Source organism: Thalia democratica, chromosome 9, assembly GCF_965202585.1.
Source record: "Thalia democratica chromosome 9, ktThaDemo2.hap1.1, whole genome shotgun sequence".
Taxonomy (NCBI): Eukaryota; Metazoa; Chordata; class Thaliacea; order Salpida; family Salpidae; genus Thalia; species Thalia democratica.
The window spans coordinates 27,244,125-27,265,508 of NC_139173.1; the positions used below are offsets into that span (position 1 = coordinate 27,244,125).

Genomic DNA, 21,384 nt, shown 5'->3' on the forward strand with positions numbered 1-21,384 from the left:
TAGCTATGTTTTGTTTTATAATAATTAATTTTTTTATTGTGTTTAGTTTTTACATAAACTAACTTTTTATGTTTTATTTAATTTAAAAAATTTGAAAAATATTGTTTATGCAGTATGATATTGCCGATATATAGAGTATTATATTTTTAATTTGACATTTAATTTTTCTCATGTTAAGTTTGTTTAAGCATCAATTCTGGTATGGTCAACAATTATATGTAAAAATAACTTTTGTTTCAAATTATGTAGAAATATTTTATAAACTTAAGAATGATTTATGTTTCAGTCAAATTTTTATACCAAGCAAATTTTCTTGCATTTTGTATCAAAATAATTAAATTTGTTTTACATATTTGTGATAGTTAGGTTACTGCTTGACCAATTTTATTGAAATTATTTTCTTAAAAAATTGTAAATTAGGTATTTAAAATTAGAAAAAAAAAATTTAAATATAAAATTGTTTAAAGTTAGTTCGTTTTAAAAATACACTATTTACAATTTTTTATTGTAAGTTCAAAAGTATTTTACCTTACTGTATAATAACTGGTATATATTCTTCAATACTTTACTTTTAATTGAATGAAAGTTTTGTTTTGCTGTAACCATAAAAAATCTTCATAATTTCACTAAATAGTAATAAGTAAAAAGTTTACCTTTTCTAAAAATGGTAATTTCTTAGCAGTTTTTAATAGTAGTTAGAATTTAAGTTTGCTTTTAAACTTTATAGAGAGTTGTTTCAAATTCAAACTAATCTGTAAAAAATACTGGTTGCTTTTAATTTAAAATTTTAAATCAAATAACTGACACAGCTAATGGCTATTTATTTCAGATTCATTATTATGCAAGGTGCTTAAAATGCAAATAAGTATTCTGAAATGCTTGGATGGGACCAAGAAATCAACACCAAGCTTATATCTACTATTAATTTTTCTTCTATTCACCAAAATTGCTGCTCAATCAGACAAGTACAAGTTTGAAGTCAAAGAAAACTCACTGGCTGGAACAGTGGTTGGCAACTTCAACCCTGACCAGAACAACCCGGATTCCTTTGACCAGCTGCTGTTTGACGGTGACCCGAACTACCAGTTCATCCAGTCCAGTTTTGACAGCCGGGCCTTTACCAGGGGAGTTGTTAAAACGTCGAGAATGCTCGATCACGAAGATGTTGCTCAAGTAGAAATGAAGTTTCACAACTTGCGCACCAGGAAATTTTTCAAGGTTTGAAAAATTAGTTTAAATTTGGTGTTGTTAGTAGTTTTTTAAATTTTACTGTAGTGTTTTTTATTTGATAATTGTTTATTGTATGGTTTTGTATTAAAAACATTTTTAATACTCAAAAGTATAATTTTGTTTTAAGTGATTAATAAAAATAAGTATACAATAATCAGTTTTTTGATTATTAACTGTACTATTCTTTCTATTTCAACTAAAAATAGTTAGTTTGATAGTTAAAAATATTTTTCTAAATAAGATAAAATAAATTGAAAATTGCTTTGATTTCAAAAAAATTTCCAAATTAAGTAAAAACTATTTTTGTACTTGAAAGTATATTTACATTACAAAATGAATTATATAAGCAAATATATATTTGCTAGATATCTGTGCAGTTTTATATATTTTAACAGAGAATATTTATTTTTTTATTTAGCAAAGTTTTTCTCAAAAGAAACTGTAGAAGTTAAAAATTGTTTTCAATTAAAATCAGATTGTTTAAGTTTGATTACAAGTAGTAACAAAAACTATCAAGATTTCAAACATTATTGTTATTAGCAAAATAACAACAGCATTATTGCTTTTTGAATAGCAATGCTGACTGTTAATTCTTGTGCTATGAAATATAACTGCTTTGTAATGAAGCAAAATTTAAACCAGTTAATAAATTAGTCAAAAATCGATTTGCTTTTCCCTCAGCGGTTTCAAACAATAGCTTTGCAAATAGACAGTGAAACAAACTTCACTTGTGTTGCAGCCATTTGTGATTCACACTCACTTCAGCTTTGCCTTTATATTAGTTTAGCAGATAATTTAGAGTTGAGACATAAATACATTTGATTTTTTTATGATATTTTAAGTGTTCTTATATTTTGAATAAAAAATGTTTATGTTTACAATAGCAATTTTGATGCTTTATACAAAGTTTTTGTGTATAAAATAAATAATTTTTAGGTGGTGGTAAACATTCTAGATGAAAATGACAACCCCCCAAAGTTTGAAAAAGCTGAACAAAAGCTCAAAATCAAAGAAAACTCCCCAATCAGCTCCAAATTCAAACTGCCCCTTGTGACAGACGGTGACTCAAGCCCATTTGATGTCCAATCTTTTGTTTTGGAACAAGAAACAAAAGGACCAAAAGCTTTTGCAGTTGAAAGCAAAATTGTTGATGGAAAAATGCAAGCTGAGCTCAAAATTATCACTGAACTGGACTATGAAAAAACGCCTGTGTACAGTTTGAATGTCATTGCAAAAGATGGGGGTAACCCAGCAAGAACAGGCACCTTAAAAGTGCAAGTTGAACTAGAAGATATCAATGACAATGCGCCACGTTTCAACCAATCAAAGTTCATTGTAAGCGTCAGTGAGGCCTTAAAAATTGGCCAGCTTGTGACAAACATAAGAGCTTTTGACGCAGATGGTTCTCAATACAACATTTTGAAATACTCAATTGAGGACAGCTTCCACTTTAACGTGGACCCAAACACTGGAAACATTTACTTGAAACAAGAAGTCGATGCTGAATCAAATGATTTGTACTCGTTTGAATTAAAAGCTGCAGACAGTGGAAATCCAGAATTGACCAATATCACGATTGTTGAAGTAAAAGTGACTAACGTCAACGACAATGATCCAATAATCCGCGTGGAATACCTTCCTCCAGGCTTCAACTCGGTAAGTGCAACTGTAATACTCTTGTTTGAATAAATTTATTATTTTTTTTGACTTTTTGTTTCAATTTTTGACTTGTGTGCTGACTGAGTGGTTATCTAATGGGTTGATAAAAAATTTAAAATTGTGCTTTTCAACATGCCTTTTATGAGTTTTGAGTAAGCGAAATGGCAACAAAGGGGCTAAAAAGATTTTGGTGCCGATCCAAGTTTGTGTGGACAGCGAAAAAGAAAAGTCACAAAATAAAATCAATTCAGAGCACAGAGAGTTTGTGCATGAGAGTTTTAAATTTTGTTTTGCCGGATTAGCTGGTTTGCTTTTTAATTGCAAGCCTGTTTGTTTTATTAAAACATTAAATTAATGTAAAGATTGGTGCTTAAGGCATTTATACCAAAATAATATCATCATTTTTAAAAATCTTATTTATTATCATGTGCTGTTTAAAAAACTCAGTAGCTTTTTGGAGCAAATTTTTGTTTAGCAAAACTATTACAATAATGTAGTTCAAATTTTGTGCATTGGCTTAAACTAAATATATATTATAACAAATCAAAATATATATTACAATTAAGTGGGTTTAACTTTATTTTGCCAAAGTTTAACTTTTTCATAATAAGTAATCAAATCAAACTCAAAGTTCATTAACAATAAATCCACATAATAACAATATTTGTAGATATCAGAAGGTATTGAAGTAGGCAGCGCGATTGCAATAGTTCACTTGAGTGACCCGGATGTAAGCTCTAATGATGCCATAGCAACAAGCAAGCTGTCGTCATCAAATCTTAAGTAAGCTGCTGCCTGCTTGTTAATTCGCATTTGTTTTTATGCATTTCGCGGCAAACCCTCTTTGTATTGGCTGCTGCTTCTTTTTTGTTTTTTTTTTTGAAGCTGCTTCTATGTATCACAGCATCCTTGTTATGTAAAAAAGCTTGAAAGTTAATATATGTGTTAAGTAAAATAATTTTTTGAAGCTAACCTTGAACTAGTGGGTTTTGCTGTGATTTATTCTATTATACACCTGAGTATTGTAGTAAGCTACTTATTTTTGTTTTTTTTTGTGAAAAAATAGTTTAACTTGGGTTTATTTGCATTTTTTGCATTTGATATTTAAACTTTTTGTTTACGCATAAAAACTAAGATTTTATTAAAAAAAAAACTTGTATTGCATTCAGCATAAAAACTAAATCACAACGATGCATAAAGCACTTTAACAAGTTCTAAAAATATTCAAATTAGCTAATTGTTGCAAAACTCTAAACAGCTAAGTGCGGTGCTTTCTCGCGTGCGTCAAACACATGAAAATTTTCGTTTTTTATTCATAAACTTTTGCCAATCTGCCGCTATCAATTAAGCGGTGGCTAGCAAGTTAATCATATTAGCTTAATAGCATGGCCTGGCTGCATATTAGTATTTTCGTTATAGATAACGGTCAAGTTGAACCTCAATTGAAAATGGGCTTGCTTTTGTTGAATGAGCAGTTTTGCGAATGTTATACAACAACGCTTGAATTTTTTTAATGAACTTGATAGGTTTGTGAATTTTTTGTGAAGGCTTTTGAAGATTTGATGAGTTCAACATGTCTTTGTGAGAGCTGTGTTAAATGGTTGAAAAATCAATTGAAAATGATTGTTTTATGAATAACTTTTTGTATCAAGCTGTATAAAGTTATTGTAATCTATATAGTTTTGCATCACTCAATTAGAATGCACGACTATTCAAGTTTTGACAATTCAATTCCAAAAATTCTAACTCGAATAATTGTGCTAAATTGTGAATTGTCTCTTTTAGCAAACATTTTCTTATTTTTTTACTATTGAAGTCTTATTAATTAAACCTACATGAATATTTTTTTCAAAGTTGAAATATATTTTGAAATATGGTCAAAAATAGTTTTATAATTAACTAAAGCATGGCTCTTTTTGTAATTATGAATTTTCTGTTTAAATTTTTTTTTCCACCAATCAAAAATAATTAATTAGACCAAATATGACTAATGTAATTTTTTTTAAATTTAAGTTATAACTAAAATGTGGCCCTTCAAAGTTTTTTGTAAGGATTTAAATTGTCAGAATTTGTTGTAATTTGAAAACTAGTGTAACAATGCAATTAGGCATAAGTATTCATTACTTTTGTAGTTTGTTTTTAATGAACACTTTTAAAAATTTCAAGTTCCAATTAGCCATAGTTTAAATCTGAAGATTTTATCAAAATATAAACAGTTTGCATTTTTAAAGTAAAAGGCAATTTTAATTATTTACTGTTGTCTTAAATAAGTAACTGTTTGCCACTACTGAGTCAAAATAAGACTTTAAAAAGCAAAATAATCTCATAAAAAGTTGCCAACTAAGCTTTGAATGAAAACTTGAAGCAGTCTTAAATTTACTTTTTGAAGATGGTTTGAAATAACAATGGCATTAGATTTTTAGTTATATATGTATTTGTTTACTAAACTACTTAAATTTAAAACTTATACATTACTGAAAATGGTATCTAAGTTTATTGAAATTTTACTTTTATCTAAATTATAAATATTAAGAATTACCATTTTAGTAAAGTTTAATTGGTAACAAATTAATTTTTATTAGTGTTTTTATGATTAGTTTAAGTTCAATAATTAAGTTTCATGTAGTTTCTCAGGACCTTTATTATCAAAAATAATAATTTAATTTTAACCAAGTTTTTTTAAATAAAATATATTTACGCTTAGTATTAGACCTAATTATTTTGTAATTCTTCAACATTTAAGTTTTTATATTTTCATTCGAAATAAAGTTTTATCAGTTTACATTATGCAATTTTTAAAACATTTTCTTTTAAACATTTATTCCTAAAATTGTTTATTAATAATTTCAATCAAATAGGTTTGGGATGCGAATGAAAAGTTCAAATATGTACGAAATATTTGTTAAAAGTACGTTGGACAGGGAAACTGAAGATGTTTACTATTTAGTGGTAGAAGCTTGCGACAATGACCAGTTAGTACAAAAAAAAAACTTGAATTGAATTAGTAACAGTAAAATATTGAGATTTAATTATATTTTGTTTATAAAACATTTAGTATGTTTAGCTGCAATTTTTACCACACATTTCTGTAACATTGTTAACATTGTAAAATATATATACAGCTGTTAATTTCATTGCTTTGTAAAAGTTTAAGTTAAATCAAAGATAAAAATGTAAAAAATATTTAAGTTTTAAATCGTTCTAAATTTAAATTTTTTAGATTATAGATTGAGTTTATGCATCTATTTTACAATCGTTATATTTAGTATACCATTAGTTAACTTGCATTTCAATGAAATACCAAAAAATAGAAAATCACAAGTTTAATTTTATAGCAATTTTGAATTAAAAAAAATGCTTTAGGCCGCCAAGATCGTCTCAAAAAATTATTGCATTCTCAGTGGAAGATGCAAACGACAATTACCCAGTAGTTGTCAATAAAACAAACAAAGTCAACATAAAAATCAACATTCAGCCAGGTAGCAATTACTTTATTGATTTGCAATAACGGCTCCTTATAAAATTTTTCATGTTGATACGTATACTGCTACTTTTATTTGATTATATTTAAAAAAAATTGACATTTATTAACTGTTTTGAACAGGTATATTTTTATACGAATTATGTTTGAAAATTGTTTGAAACTAATTGTAAATCATGTATAACATTTTATTTCAAGTAGCAAGGTTAAATTTTACTGTAATTTCATTTTAAATTTAATCAGTTTTAATCTGTAGTTATTTATTTTTTAAATTGGTTTTGAATTTTTATTGTTTTAAGATTCCACCATAAACAGAAAAAACATTTGTTCCATACTTTTTGATATAAGCTCGCTGATATTGTCATACCAACAAAAAAGAGTGCTCTTATCAATAATTTATTTATAACAAAAAAGGAATTTAGTAAAAAGTAATTTTGTATATATGTATTTAATCTGTATATGATTGAAATCGAGCAGCAAAGCCTGCTGCTATTGTTAAACTAAAAAAAAGTGTACTTGAAAATTAAGTTTAAAAAAAAGTCGTATATACAATATACATGGTCAATCTTATTTGTATTTGAGCAGTAAACATTAATCCTTTTTTTTAATTCGATTCTAACACCACACACTCTAGTAGACCAGCTCTTAAACGTTAAAAGACGTTAAAAGTAAATTATTTACTTTCTAATAATAGATATTTAAAACAAAACGAGTTCAATATTTCTAAAATCATTTGTTATATCTATCTGTATACGATTGAACTCAAGCAGTAAAGACATTTTTTTTCGACTATAACACCACATACTCTAGCAAACCAGCTTTAAAACGTTAAAAGACGAGCACACCATTAAAAGTTTCAATTCAGCTGAGACACACTCGGCAGCGATCGATTAAAACCCCTCCACTGTACAAAACACTTGTCATAAAATTAATTATCGCCTTCCTGTTGCTGCTTGCGGTCAGTTATTTCGTTGCTGCTAGTGAGTTATTAAACTTGAGCGAGTTCTTGTTGTTGAGTCTACGCCGCTACTGCGTTGACAAATATGAAGGGAGCAGCTAGAGTGAATTTGAGATTTAAGATTATAAACAGCATGTTTTTAAGAAACAGGAAAATGAAGCTATTTCGTGAAATATTTTAATAATAATTTTTTATATGAGCTAATGCTCAGCAAATGTTTTAAAATCTATGAAATGCGTGTTGACAAATATGAAGAAAGTAACTTGTAGGAAGAGTTTTTGGAATTTTAAATGTTGAATCAAATATTTCAATTTTAAGCTATTTTGCTTGAGTTTATGCTGTGTTGAAATGAATCAAAAACGCGCTATCTGTTGACAAATATTAAGGAAGTTAGTTTGAAAGTATTTGAAGTTTTAGTTGTCGCTCCATGATTAGCGGTTCTTTACGAATCATGATAATGACTGTTTTATTAAAAATAATCTAGTCATAATTTTTGCTTGAGTTATTGTTGAAGTGTATCAAAGTAGAAGTATTTTCTAGAGTAGATTTATGATGAATTTTGTAGTTGCTTAGCATAAACAGGTTTTTATTTACAAAACAGGGTATTTAAATTCTTCAGAAAATGTTTTAAGATTTTTTGGTTGAGTTCATGTTGAAATGCATGAAAGTAACAGTTAAAGTTAGCCAATTTTTTTGTTTCATCTGATAGCTTTGAAGCTTTTTATATTATTTAAGTGCAGATTTTTTATTATTTATTTATTTTGAGCAAGTTTTTTGCTTGTGTTAATGCCAAATTAAAATGAATCAAAGTAAATGTGATGACCAGATTAAAAAGATTTTTTTAATTTAAAAGTTTTATTTTTTTTTTATGATTTAAAATGGAGTATGTTAAAATTTAAGAAATGTTAAAGAAACAAGTAAAGTTAAAATAAGTGTTATTTTCAAATTACCATCAATATTAAGAGTTTATCATAAATAGTGGTCTTTTGAAACATGGGAACTGAAAATTGAAAAGAAAATAAAAGTATCTTTTTGTGTCAATATACTATCCTATGTACAAATGAATTTTCTAAAATGTGTTAAGATTATTAAAGTGCTAAAAATACATATTTTTATAAGTAAAAGTCTTGTTTATAATGTGTGTCAAGCCTTTTTTTATTTTATTTTGTTTCTTGTATTTATATGTATAGTTCAATGGTTTGGTAAAAGCGTTTGAATTTTGAGTTTTATTGATATTTTCATTTACGTCAAGTCAAGTTAACAAGAAGTTTCATTAACTATAACAGGAGTTTTGTTTTGTATATTATTTTTATGTTTATATTTGAGTTGTTACATTTAGTAAATTAGCATTTACAGTTATGAATTTTCACCAACAAACTTGTAACAGGAAGTTTCGTATACCAAGTAGAAGCTACTGACGAAGATATAGGTGACAATGGACATCTCGAATACAATTTCGTCTATTCCGATTTCACTGATGGTTTTCAAATAAACCGCTTTTCTGGACTCATAACTTCCACGTTAGTGATTATTTTTGTTGTTTTATGTATGAAATTATACTCTAGATTTTGAAGCATACTTTAAACTCTTAAAGTTTTGATATAGTTACATTATTTTTAAAGCACATTCTAAAGTTTTTACTGAAATGAATTATAAATTTTAAATGACCTCTGAAATTTTTTTTGTTAGTCTTTACCATGTCTATCAAAATTTTCATTAAAAATCAGTAAAAATGCTTTAAATATATTTGAGACACTCTTTGTGTGTTGTCAAAAAAAAAGCTCACTGACATCTTTAAAACCTATATATGACGTCATAATACGATTCGACCTTCAATCTATTATGACTTTCGCGCGTCTTTTGGTGCTAATCAAACACTTACGGTCGCAGCTTGATATTCGACACATTCTGATATTCGAAGCTCGAAAATTCGACAATCGGAGACGCCAATCCGACTTGCCGTCTGACGCGCAATTAAATATTCCAAATCCGAAACTTTTTATATTTTAGTGCGCGGCTCAAACAATGGCTCTATTAATTATTCATGGTAACTCCGACTGAGATGGACTCAAATTAGTGCTTTGAGCTTTCGCAGCGAATTTTTCGAAGAGCGAATCCATAAGCGCCTTTCTCGTTAGCACCGGTGCAACTGCTGCATGGCGGGAAAAAATTTCAGAGTTTTTGTAAAAAGTTTTTCTTGCAACTTCGAGACGGAAAACAAAAAGCCGAAATTTTCTTTCCGTTCCAAAAGTTTTTGAGTGTGTGACTTAAGTATTTTTATTGCTTTTGAACAGTTATGCTGTAATACAATTATTTTTCAAAGGGCACCCTTTTTGAAGCTCCTTTTAGCCTCTGTTATAGTTAGCTTAAATTTATATTTTAAGTAGAAATTAATTATATACCACAGAAACTAGCTTTTGTTAAAAAATAATAACTAAAAATTCTTCAATAAATTTATTTATTTAAATCAACCCAATTTTTTCCAGGTCAACTTTAAACTTAAAAGCGGGAAATTTTAACCTGACTGTCGAGGTTCAAGACGGGGGAGTTCCCTCACTAAAAACCACTACCCACGTGTTTATTCATGTTGAGGAGGAGGGATCAGAAGGAGGAGTTGAGGAGAAAAGTTCCCCTCCGAAGTTCACCTCTGATGTTTTTCAGGCGGATATTTACGAAAACACCAGAATCGGCACCGATGTTTTGCAGGTTTGATAATTATAAAGCTATTTTGAGTATTTTTACTAGTTTGGAAAGTATTTATAATGATTTTGAAATTAAAATGAGTAGTTTGCTATTAATAACTGAAAAAAAAGACAGTTATTTATATTTGCCATATGTTTTTGATGGTTTTAAAATCAAAAATTATTCAGTTTACGCAATGTTTTTCTTTAAACTAAAAAAAGTATATCAATTATTTCTGTTTAAAAAATAAAGTATTACTTTCGTGTTCTACTGTAATTGACTAAAAACAACTTAAATATTTTATATCAAGTTTGTTTCATGACCAAAACTAAATAGCGCCTGTACATTTATGAAAGTTTTGAGAAAAAATTGTTTAACTTTGCAAAAATGTTGTGAAAAATGGTATAAACGTTTAAAGCTCTCTTATTTTTTTATTAAAAATTGTCTACTTTTTTGAATATTTAGTTGGAATAAAATTTTCTTAGCTTCTAAATTAAATAAAGTCAATGACGTAGATATATTGTAAAAATGAATTAGTTGAAAATTATGTAATGTAAGCAGTTTAATATATTTTCTGATACTTTTTCTTTTAACAAACTTAATTATAATTGTTCCATCCGTTTTCAATACAGATATGTGCTAAAATTTATTTAGCTTAATTGAAAATAGTAAAAAATGAGTATTACTCCTTATGTAACATATAAGTTTTTTAATTCATAATTAAAATGATATTTTTATTTAGAAACCATTAAGAACTCAATTGATTCCAACATGTTAAGATGTTATTTGAAACAATATTGTTCCTGGGATTTAATTGTTTAAACAAAATACGTTTATCAAAAGTATCAAGTACAATATTATCAATTATTAACGTTAAGTTGAACATATCCGAATAAAAATGTTCTAATTGAACTTCACTGTTTGATGTGAATGGACTGTATTATAACGTATATCGATTTTTAAGAAGCAAGCGATACTTAGTAGAGGGATTAGTAAAGTTGATGTTAGATATTAAACGTTTATAATCTGTAGCACTAATAACAAGAACTGAATTAAGTAAATTTTAATCTATTCTGTTTTGCAGTCAGGTTATAATGTAGCAACTATTGAAAAGTTTAGCAAGTTATTTACATATAAGAATTTAAAAAATTTATAAAAAAATGGTTCTAATTTTTAACAGTAAAACATAAGGTTTGCATGAATCATTCTGGATTGAAATAATCAAATATTTTATTTTAATATTTCCTCAATTATTTGTTTGATTTGAATTTTGTTACTTTAATGAATTGATATAAAGTATTGTTTTTTTTTTCAATATATAAATTGGAAAAATTACCAATGTTTCCAATGTAATGAAATATTTTTATAAGTAAATATAAACTAATAAAATGTGTTTGCATGTTTTAAACAAGCAAAACTAAAAAAATATCTAATAAAAATAATTTTAGAAATATTATACTACGTTAGAATACTAAAGATATTTTTTTATAAGTTACATTATTACAGAAAAATAATTTGAACTTGAATAAATTAAAAGTTTGAACAGATTTAAACCGTGTAAACAACAGAGTTCCATTAGAATATCATGCTAAATTTTCGAAATCTTTTGTAAACTATGATAACACTCGCATTCAAGTTTAAACACACAAAAAAACTTTTACACTTTTGATATCGCGTTGAGTGAAAATTGTTTGTTGTTGCAGCGCCTGTTGCGTCACAATGCGAGTTGTTTCAACCCCTTTTTGTTTGCTGCACTTAAACATTTTGTATTTGCGGATAATCTTCGCGCACAAACAAAATGCGTCTTACATGAATGTCGACTTTGGTCTTCGAGGAAACATCAAATAGATTGGGTCAAATGTAAACTTTTGAATGTTTTAAGTAGAACTTCAAAAAGTGTTATTCTTAATAATTTTATACATTAGCATTCATTGTTATTGTAAACTTGAAAAAAAAATATTGACAATTATTAGTTATTTTTCGAAGATGTATAGTTGATGGTGATGAGTAAACTATCACTCAAGTCATAGGTCCGTTACTTATTTTTGGAAAATAACTTTCAACTCAAACTGTTTTCAATTTGTTTGTTAAAATGGTCTTTAAGCAATAAAAAGTTTATGCTCAACGTTAGTTTTAAATGCGTGCATAAAACAAAAAAATTACATAAAAGAACACTTGATTAAATCTAAAACTTAAATATTGTGTTCTGATGTAACATAATTTTTTAACAGTTATTTCTTAAATTGCCTAATTTACGTATAAAAGTTTCCACAATCTACCGGTGGCTTCGCGGTAAATTTAGTAACAAAAGAATTAAGAAAGTGTCGAGGGCCGCATACTTTTCCAACAAAAGAATTTTTAAGTGTTTCAAATATTGAACAACTGTAATTCGGTTTAAATTATCTTTTCTATATTTTTGCTTGTGACAAAGCACATTTTTGCTTATAAACATTTAAAACAAGAAATGAGTTTTCAACAATAAATCAGCAAAAAAAATATATTCTCAAGGCCAGAAGCAAATATTTCATTGCATTCTCAAATAAAATGGAAATATTTTATGTGTGGAAATAATATTAAGAGTATAAAACAATTCCCCAGGTTGATGGATATACACGAAAAAGCTATCACGGCTGAAATATTCACACAAAACTTTTATTTGCGCTTAAAAGATGCTTCTCTCTATATCCAGCGCGTTAAAAATCAGAGCATTTTGGCTGTTTTTAATTTTCTTTGATTTATTGATTCATAACAAGATGATGTGTTTTTGAGTCGATGGTGTTGTTGTTGTGTGCCTTGGAGAAAAATAATGCGCAACAACATCAGAAAATATTCCACACTTTTTTGTTTTTGTTGGTGTTTTGTGATTAAGTGTAGCATATAATAATAAATGCAGGCTGGTTATTGTGAACAAAAACAGTTATTTTGTTGTCAATTGCTATAGAAGAATAAATCACTAAGTATAGGATTAGTAAGAAAAAAAGACGATGAGGTTAAGTTTAAAAATATTAAAGCTTTTAAATAAGTTTCGAAAAATAAAAAAAGTTTGTAGGTTATTCAAAAGCAATAAAAATTGTTATTACTTTAATTGTTCAATTTGTTTAGTGTTTCTTTTTTTCAATCGAAAGAAAACTTTTTAATCTATGAACTATTCAGATATTTAAATTTAGTTATTTTTTGTAGTTTATAGTACTCTAGAAAAATAAAATTAAACATAAAAAAAAGTTAGGCACTTTTTTCAAGCATAAGAGTTTGAGAACTTTAAATTTTTATAAAGTTTTTATTGTTTGCAGTTTTTAGTCTTTTAACCTTAAAAAAGCTCAAAACAGACCATTCAAATGTTTCATTTCATTTTTATAAAGTTCCAATATCGCGCCCACTTTCAAATACGTTCGAAACGTCGTGGTCAAGTGGTATTTTGTAGCTGGGTGAGTGGTGCTTGTCTTCACATGTACTTTCTCAATAATGACATCTTGTCAATCACTCGTTGGGACCACTCGGGTGTCTTGTAAACTTCTTGAACTTGCTTTGTGTTCGACATGTAATAACGCCTGTACCTCCCATGGTGTGTGCTTGTGAGGGATTAAACGTTTTTTACAATTGAAAATTGAAAATAAGTGTCTACTAAATGACGTTGCATCAAGGCAAAGTTTTCGAAATTACTTGTGCATTTATATCAATTTGTTTTCAGTAAACTTGAACCTAATTGATTGCTAAAGTAGCATACATTTTGTTTACTCAAGTTTTAATCAAACTTTAGGACTTTTTGAAATATTTTTTAAATTTAATTAGAAAAAAAAAGCTTTTTATAAAATTCAATTTTTTTGTTTCATATTGAAATATCAAAACCCCGCGAAAACAAAAAGCGCGTAAATGAATTATAAATGTGTATACAAAGTGACCTTACAAGAAGGTGGCATGTAGTATAATTGCACAACACAGAGAAACAAATTCAATATCAGGCATAACTCGTAATTTAATACACCCTCCCTATTTCGTATAATGGCAACAATTGATCGCTACCACACAAATCAATACCAGTTCAGTATAACAGGCTGTGCTTTGCTTGTGTTTGTTGTTTAGCTTCTATGATTGCAAAGGTTGAAAAATCGCTGCGGGTCGCTTTGCATTTACGAAGAGTTTTTAATTAGGCATTTTGTTTAATTAATCATCAATTAAAAGCTTGCAAACAGTTCTGCAGTTGGTAGTCTGGTTTCGAGTCTAGACTCTTCGCTACGTAAATAAGTTTTAAACGAAATCAATCAATCGAAGTTTGGCCAAAAATTGATGAAAGTCATGCTGTTTATTCCTGTTTGATTTAATTTACGTTCGTGTAGTAAACGCTGGTGGCTTTTAATTTATAATGATAATGTTTTTGTTTAACAGCCTTGTTTTTATTGGAATTATCTTTCTTTTTACAACTAGATGATATGCAGTATAAATTTTTTTATATATAGTATAGAATTTCAAACAATATGACATAAAACACTAAACATTTACTTTGATAAGTTTGTTCTACACACAGATGGCCGCTTCATTTACAACTGCTGCTTTTTTATTTGTGAATGAAACACCCACATACACAAACCACTCGAAAGCACTTAATAAAAAGCATCGCGTCAGTAAAACTCAAATAACTGATTTCCCATCATTTATTAACCAGACAGGACAGTAAGTTGATTTAGTGCGCTGGCTACTCAGACTGACATCGATTGTATTAAGGTATTACAAAACTTTCACAGACTTTTAATCGCATTTGCTTCAGTTCGACCCGTCAGAATAAACTCAATAATAGTAGATTTTCCTATGTAATGTTTCAGGGTGAAAGTTTGTATTGCAAAGTGAGTTCAATTTGGTTTCGTGTTGGAGAATTTATAGGGGGTTTGTTTAATGAATAATTAACTGCCGGGTATATTGTATATGTACAAAGTTGACTTTGTTGCCTACTGATGCGTTTAAAATGCCTTTTATATCTGATTTTTATATATGTTATAGGCTTTTATAGCTCTTTTTTCAAGCCAAAGAAAATGACACTTTAAGATAAACTGCACTTTTAACAAAAGTTGACTCGCTAATTGCGCTCTGTGACGTCATACTCATTTACATAGTTTAGTCGTCCGATAAACGTTTAAACTTTACCCGGAGCCTATCGACGTTCTCTCTAGCGGCATGGTGCGGATAAAATGCAAATTCAACAGCATCGAGAAGTAATTAGCGGTTATTGAGACGCGAATTGGCTGATAATAGCGACTCTCTTCTGCGTTCTAATCGATTCGCATCGCGCAGAAATTGATTGGGTAGTTTTCTGTGAATTAATTGCTAAATTGGGTTGCACATAAACTTTTGTTATTTTATTTCAAATGTCTTTTCTTTGAATCAAAGTAGGTCTTTCGAGCTTGTAATTTTAGAGCTTTTTATGTTTAATGAATAAATAAGAATTATTACTGATTAAATTTCAAAAACTTCATAAACTTTTTATATAATTAAAAAAATAAAATTTTATCAACTAAATGTATTTTAAGTAACTAGTATTTTAAGAGCTTTATAATTTTACTTATGTGCTTATAAGTCTGCTTCGTAGACTTTATTTTCGATTAATCAATATTCTTGTTAACATTTATGTCGATAGTTTGCTTAAGTATAACTTTAATGATTTTGTTTTAATTTTGTTTGTTTTGATGATATATAGTTTTTTCCTAACTTTATAAATAAAAAGGTCTTTTAAGGATGAGTCTACGTGAAATTCTAGCATTTGAGTTTTGTAATTAACTATAACTTGCATTAGTATGCATTTGTTTAAAGTTTACGTATATTTAACAAATTATTCATTAGTATGGAATTGGTATTATATAGTTTTTTTATTCTTACATGCAAAAATTTTAACTTTGAAAAGTGTGCAATCTCATTTATATTTCTACAAAACTGTTACAGAAACTATAGTATTTTAAAGTAAGTTTAATATGAATATTTAATTGCAAACGTATTGATAATTTTCATATTTAAAGTATTGATTTAATCAAGGTAGTCACCACAACATGAAAAAAAAACTTAAATCATTTAAATAATTAAAAGAAACTTCAACCAATGCTTAAATAATTTAATATAATTATAAAAATAGTTTCAAAAAAAAAAGTAAATCAACAGACGTCATGCTTCACCGATTCCAACCTAAACTTCAGGCTCGGTTATGACGTGGAAGTTGTGACGTCATTTCCGTTCCGCATGGACGCGTCGTCGGGAGTTATTTCGACATCGGCACCACTCGACCGTGAAGTTACGTCACAGTACGAGGCGATTGTTCACGTCACCAACGCCGTTAGTTGTTTGACCTAACTGTTGCTTTTAACAGGACTTAAATCTCTTTATGTATAAAAAAGAAGAACATAAAGATTTGTTTTTTGTGATATTTAGTAGTTGTTTTTTTATATATTTTTATTAAATTTTTTTTAATGTTTTTTTAATTCAAAAAAACTAACAGAAGTTACTTTTTTTATTTAAAATTTTTTAGTATACGTTGAAAAAATAATATATTAACTAATTGATGATCTTTTAAAAACTAAGCCATGGTTGAATTTTTTTAACTCGTATATTTTAAATTTTATGAAAAGCAAATGTGTGTTATTGTTTGAAAATTGTTTATTGTGCAGTTGTCTGTTTCAAAATATTGTTGTGAAACTCACATGATAAAAATCAATACTTTATAAAGCAGGTGTACTATGCGCATAAATATCAAACTCACCTGTTTATTATCTCCAAATCAGTTATAAAAGTTTGTTACAACTTTTCTCTCTGTCTTTGGTATTTAAAATTTTCAGTAGGTCCTTTTTGTTTAGTATCATAATATATTGTACAAAGTTTGGTATATCTTTAGGAGTAAAACATTAAAAATTGTTGAAGTTAACTTGCAAGAAACGACTTTGTTAATTGTAAATACAGACTAGTAAAAGTATGCTAGAATTTTGGAAAGTAAACAGTTACAAAAACAAAAGTTCTTTGCTAAGATGCAATAAAATAATATATTTAATCTATACGTATCACAATAACAATTAGTTTAGTATGCTGTTAGAAACCAATTAAAAAAGTCTATATTCTAAACCTTTCCTTAATTTCAAACTTAATTTCTATGTGTTCTTTAGAAAACCTTATTCTTAAATTTATAATAGAATGGTCAGAGCCGATCATTGAATTAACAAAGTGTATTAGTAAAATTATGGAGCAAGTACTAATCTCAACAAAAATTTTTTTTCATACTTTAACACTTTGGTACACTTTTAGTACAAGCATGTTAAAACTTAAAAGCCATAAAAGTTCAATAAAAATCAAAAAATAATAACAAAGTTTCCCAACGTTTATAGACCTTTTTGCAATTTATTTTCTTTTGTCTCATCAAAATAGCCTATGGTTAAATGTGCAATGTGTGCATACTTTGAGAAAATGCAGCGAATATTAGATATTGGGTTAAAAACATCTTGGTACTGTGAACATGAGTACCTGTAAGAAAATGCTGAAATATTAGACAGTAAAAAAAGAATTGAAGTTAATAAAGCACTTTAACACAACACATTCTATTGAATAAGCTTTTTTAGCGTCTGATGAATTGCTCTGCAGGGAAACGGCGTAACGCAATAAAAGTTAGACAATAAATTTTTATATCACAACATATTCACAGAAAACAAATCAAACTTCGCGAGCCAAAGTGGTGCTGAACGTTCTTGACGTGAACGACGCGAAACCTGAGTTCACCGAAAACATCTACCAAGCCCAGATATCTCGTCGGGCTGCTGTTGGTTGGCCACTGTTGCGAGTCCGCGCGAACGACCCTGACCTGGGCGAGAACGGAACCGTTAATTATTTTGTGTTGGGGGATGCACCTTTTTCCGTTGACGCCGACACTGGTTTGTTAGCAAGTTGTAATTTATAATGTTGTGTACAGTAAAGGTGTTTAAGAAATAGCTTGTAGTTATACTAAAACTAGTTTCTTACAAAAATACTTTCCAAAAAAGTTATTCAAAAAATACAATTAAACTTTTAAATTAGGTTTTTGTTGTTAGTCTATTAAGTTTTCTAACATAACTTGAGTAGTTTTTCATACTTGAAATCTATTTTTAAATTGGTTACTCAACAAATACTTTTATTTAATAAATAAAGTTATAAAGTTGAGAGATTTTAATTTTTAATTTACTGAGATTTCTAACATATTTTTGAGTTGTTCATTGATTTGTTACTCTATTACTTACTTCTTATTTTTAATGCCAAATAAAAACCTCACATCAAAAATAATCAATCACGACCACAAACTCATAACTTACATAATAACCATCAAATTTCAAACGCAGGGCTCGTGAGAGTCAGCGAGGACCTCGCCTCGTACGACGAACAGAAGATCGGTTTCCACGTCAGAGCCGAAGACAACGGCGCGTACCCGCTCACAAGCAACGTGGGAGTGGTCGTGGGTTTGAAAGACGAAGAAAAGTTCGCGCCTGAGCTAGTTTTCAATAAAAACGTTTACGATTTCGTATTTGAAGAGAACGGGAAAGTTGGCTCGCTAGTCGGCAGAGTGGCTGCGGAGTTCTCGAAATTCAAAAGAAGTTTGTTTGATGCAGCTTTTACAAAATTGTTTGTTAAATAGTGGTTTAAACGCACTGAGTTTTTACTGGGTTTGGATGACTTTTGTCCTTTTTTCTGAAACTGCCGCAAGTTACTAAAGTTTATAGTCATTTATAAACAGTATGTGAAAATGTATGTAGAATTTTTATTAAATTTCAAAAACAGTAAATGAATACATGTGAATAGCATAAAAAAATAAATTTACCATTGTAACAGAAGGAACCAGAATAAATTACCAGCTGAATTCACAATTTCCATCTTCAAACTATTTTGTGATTAGCGCTTTATCCGGCGAAGTTTTTACAAAAAAAGAAATCGACCGGGAACTCATGCCCGATGTGGAGTTGGAAGTTTGAAGCTTTTAACATTGACAATCGTATAAAAAATCGAGATAAATCAATTATATAAAATAAAACACTTTGTTTAAAACATCAGTAATAAATTGAACTACTTGTAATAATTCATCAAAAAAAAAAACGACTAAGTTAGTAAAACACTACTGTATATTTATACTCTATATAGTATGTTGCATAATGTTTATTTCAAAGCTACTAGAAATAAAAAACAATCCATTAAAACAAACAGGTGATCGCCTCATCAACAAACTCCGACGACTTCCAAATTCTGGCCGCTTCGAAAATTCACATCAAAGTTGCCGACACAAACGACAACCCACCAAAGTTCTTCACACCCGTTCACTATGACGTCACAGAACAAAGCGCTACGACTTCACTCAACCTCGACTACACGAGCTGGCCGGCAGACGCTCCGCGGCGACCCTCAGCGGACGAAATATTCCATAGAGTGGAAGCGAGAGACGCTGATGAAGGAGAAAATTCCACGGTAGTTTGTCTCTTTCTCTTTTATTCGTCATTTTTTTGTTGTGACGTCACAAAAGTTGCCGCCGCCTTTGAACTCGCATTGCCGCTTACAGCACGCCAATAATTTATGCTAATTTTTTTTTGCGGTTTGCTTTTTGAAGTGGATGATTTATGTGGAGTTATTTATCGAAATCGTTAAACGTGGTTTTATTTTTGACAATTATTGAAGACATAGAAAATGATCAGCTTTTAAGTATAAACAATGACTTGAGTTTGAGATTTAAGTACATTATGACAAAATCTATACAAACGTTATTGTTTGTCCTTCAAATATTTGTCCTTATTTGTCTAGGCCAGTGGTCGGCACGCTATTTCGAATCCGTGAACCCTAAATCACAAAATTAAAATTCTGTGCACCCCAATCTAGCCAAAGTTTAGCGCCGCTAGTGTTTAAGAATATGTAAACACTTTTAATCGTTTTTTCTTACTAATAATTCGGTAAATTTTACACGCTAACTTTAAATTTACCAGTTTACCCTATCCATTTTAATAAACTTTTAATATTGATGACCTAATTTTTACAACAACCAGAGTTTTAGTATTTAAAATTTAACAAGTAAGTTCGACACTATTACATGTTTACCACTTTTTGAGTCAGAAAAGAAGCCTGAGTGATTAAAGACTAGACTTAGTACACAAGCTAATCTTTAAGAGTGGTATATATAAGCAAAAAACTAAATTAAATTACAATGAAAATTAGACATTTATAGATCTTGAATTATTTAAATATTAATAATTAATTACAAATTAAAAAATTTCAAGTAAAGCAACAGTTGAAGATTTTTAAAAGATATCAAAATAAACACAAGATTTTTAATAAACTTATAACTAGTCTCAGTCAAGCTGAGTTTTTGTAAACATATTAAAACTAACCTCAGTTGGTCTAGGTTTTTAATGACTTAAAACTAAACTTAATTATTCTTAGAGAGCTAAGTATGTGACAGCCCTGATATTATTGACCCTTCCTAAACTTTATTTTTGTTGTAAGTAAAACACAATTGATTTTTTTTGTCAATTATCAATTGATTAATCAAGTGATTTTTAATGTAGAAAAACGCTTTTAAACAATAAGAGTTAATAAAATTAAACATTAATAGAACACTAAACGTTTTATTTTGTTTTAAGAATCTATGAGATTTGCTCACTTCGGTTTTTTTTTTGGGGTTTTAAGGGTGAAAGAATTTTTACATAAGGTAACAGAATAGAACTAGGAGAGTACAAAAATGGTCGTTTTATTAACAAAAAAATGGTCAACTAGATATCGAGGTTGAATATGTCTTAATTGTAGAAAAATTAAAAAAAAAAAACTTTAATTTAGTTTATGCGCGAAAAAAAAAATCATGTACCCCAAAATAAGTTTCATGCACCCCAAAAGTCTCGTGCACCCTAAAAGAAATTTCATGTACACTAGTGTGCACCAGTGTACACCGTGCCGATCACTGGTCTAGGCAATGAAATGTGGACAAGTTTTGAAGTTGCACGATAATATTTTATTTTAAGTTCTAATATGACACATTTTATTCTTTACTGTAATTAAAGATAGTTTTGTTTAAAACAATTTTCTTACTTTTTAACGTGTCAGTACTTATAAGAAATAAAAACAATTTTTTTATATTATTTTCTTCGGAAGTTATATCTAATTGTAAAAGAACAACGTCATAGCGTTTTTGAAATAATAAAAATTTATTTATATTATCTTTTTACAGATAAGATACAGAATGGCCGCAACTCAATACTTTGCAATCGACGAAATATCAGGTGAAGTTTTTTTGAAGCAAAATCTTCCGCACGTCGCCAGAGAGTACAAGTAAGTTCATTTATATAAAATTAATTACAAAATAAGATCATACTGTTTTGTACTTTTGTACAAGTAAGCTCATTGCCGGGTA

The 21,384-nt window shown here is 28.6% G+C and overlaps 1 protein-coding gene across 1 annotated transcript in view; it reads left to right on the forward strand.

Moving 5' to 3' along the window:
* Nucleotides 1-855: 855 nt before the first annotated feature.
* The window catches only part of LOC145845140 (protein dachsous-like), a 49,376-nt gene continuing 28,847 nt past the window's right edge, over nt 856-21,384 (forward strand). Inside the window, exons 1-13 of the mRNA XM_082952562.1 lie at nt 856-1,218; nt 2,167-2,886; nt 3,560-3,672; nt 5,748-5,861; nt 6,253-6,368; nt 8,716-8,848; nt 9,815-10,034; nt 16,152-16,322; nt 17,677-17,902; nt 18,344-18,595; nt 18,831-18,964; nt 19,200-19,457; nt 21,202-21,302. Coding sequence (XP_082808688.1) covers nt 856-1,218; nt 2,167-2,886; nt 3,560-3,672; nt 5,748-5,861; nt 6,253-6,368; nt 8,716-8,848; nt 9,815-10,034; nt 16,152-16,322; nt 17,677-17,902; nt 18,344-18,595; nt 18,831-18,964; nt 19,200-19,457; nt 21,202-21,302 — 2,921 coding nt within the window. The remainder of the gene's footprint in view (nt 1,219-2,166; nt 2,887-3,559; nt 3,673-5,747; nt 5,862-6,252; nt 6,369-8,715; nt 8,849-9,814; nt 10,035-16,151; nt 16,323-17,676; nt 17,903-18,343; nt 18,596-18,830; nt 18,965-19,199; nt 19,458-21,201; nt 21,303-21,384) is intronic.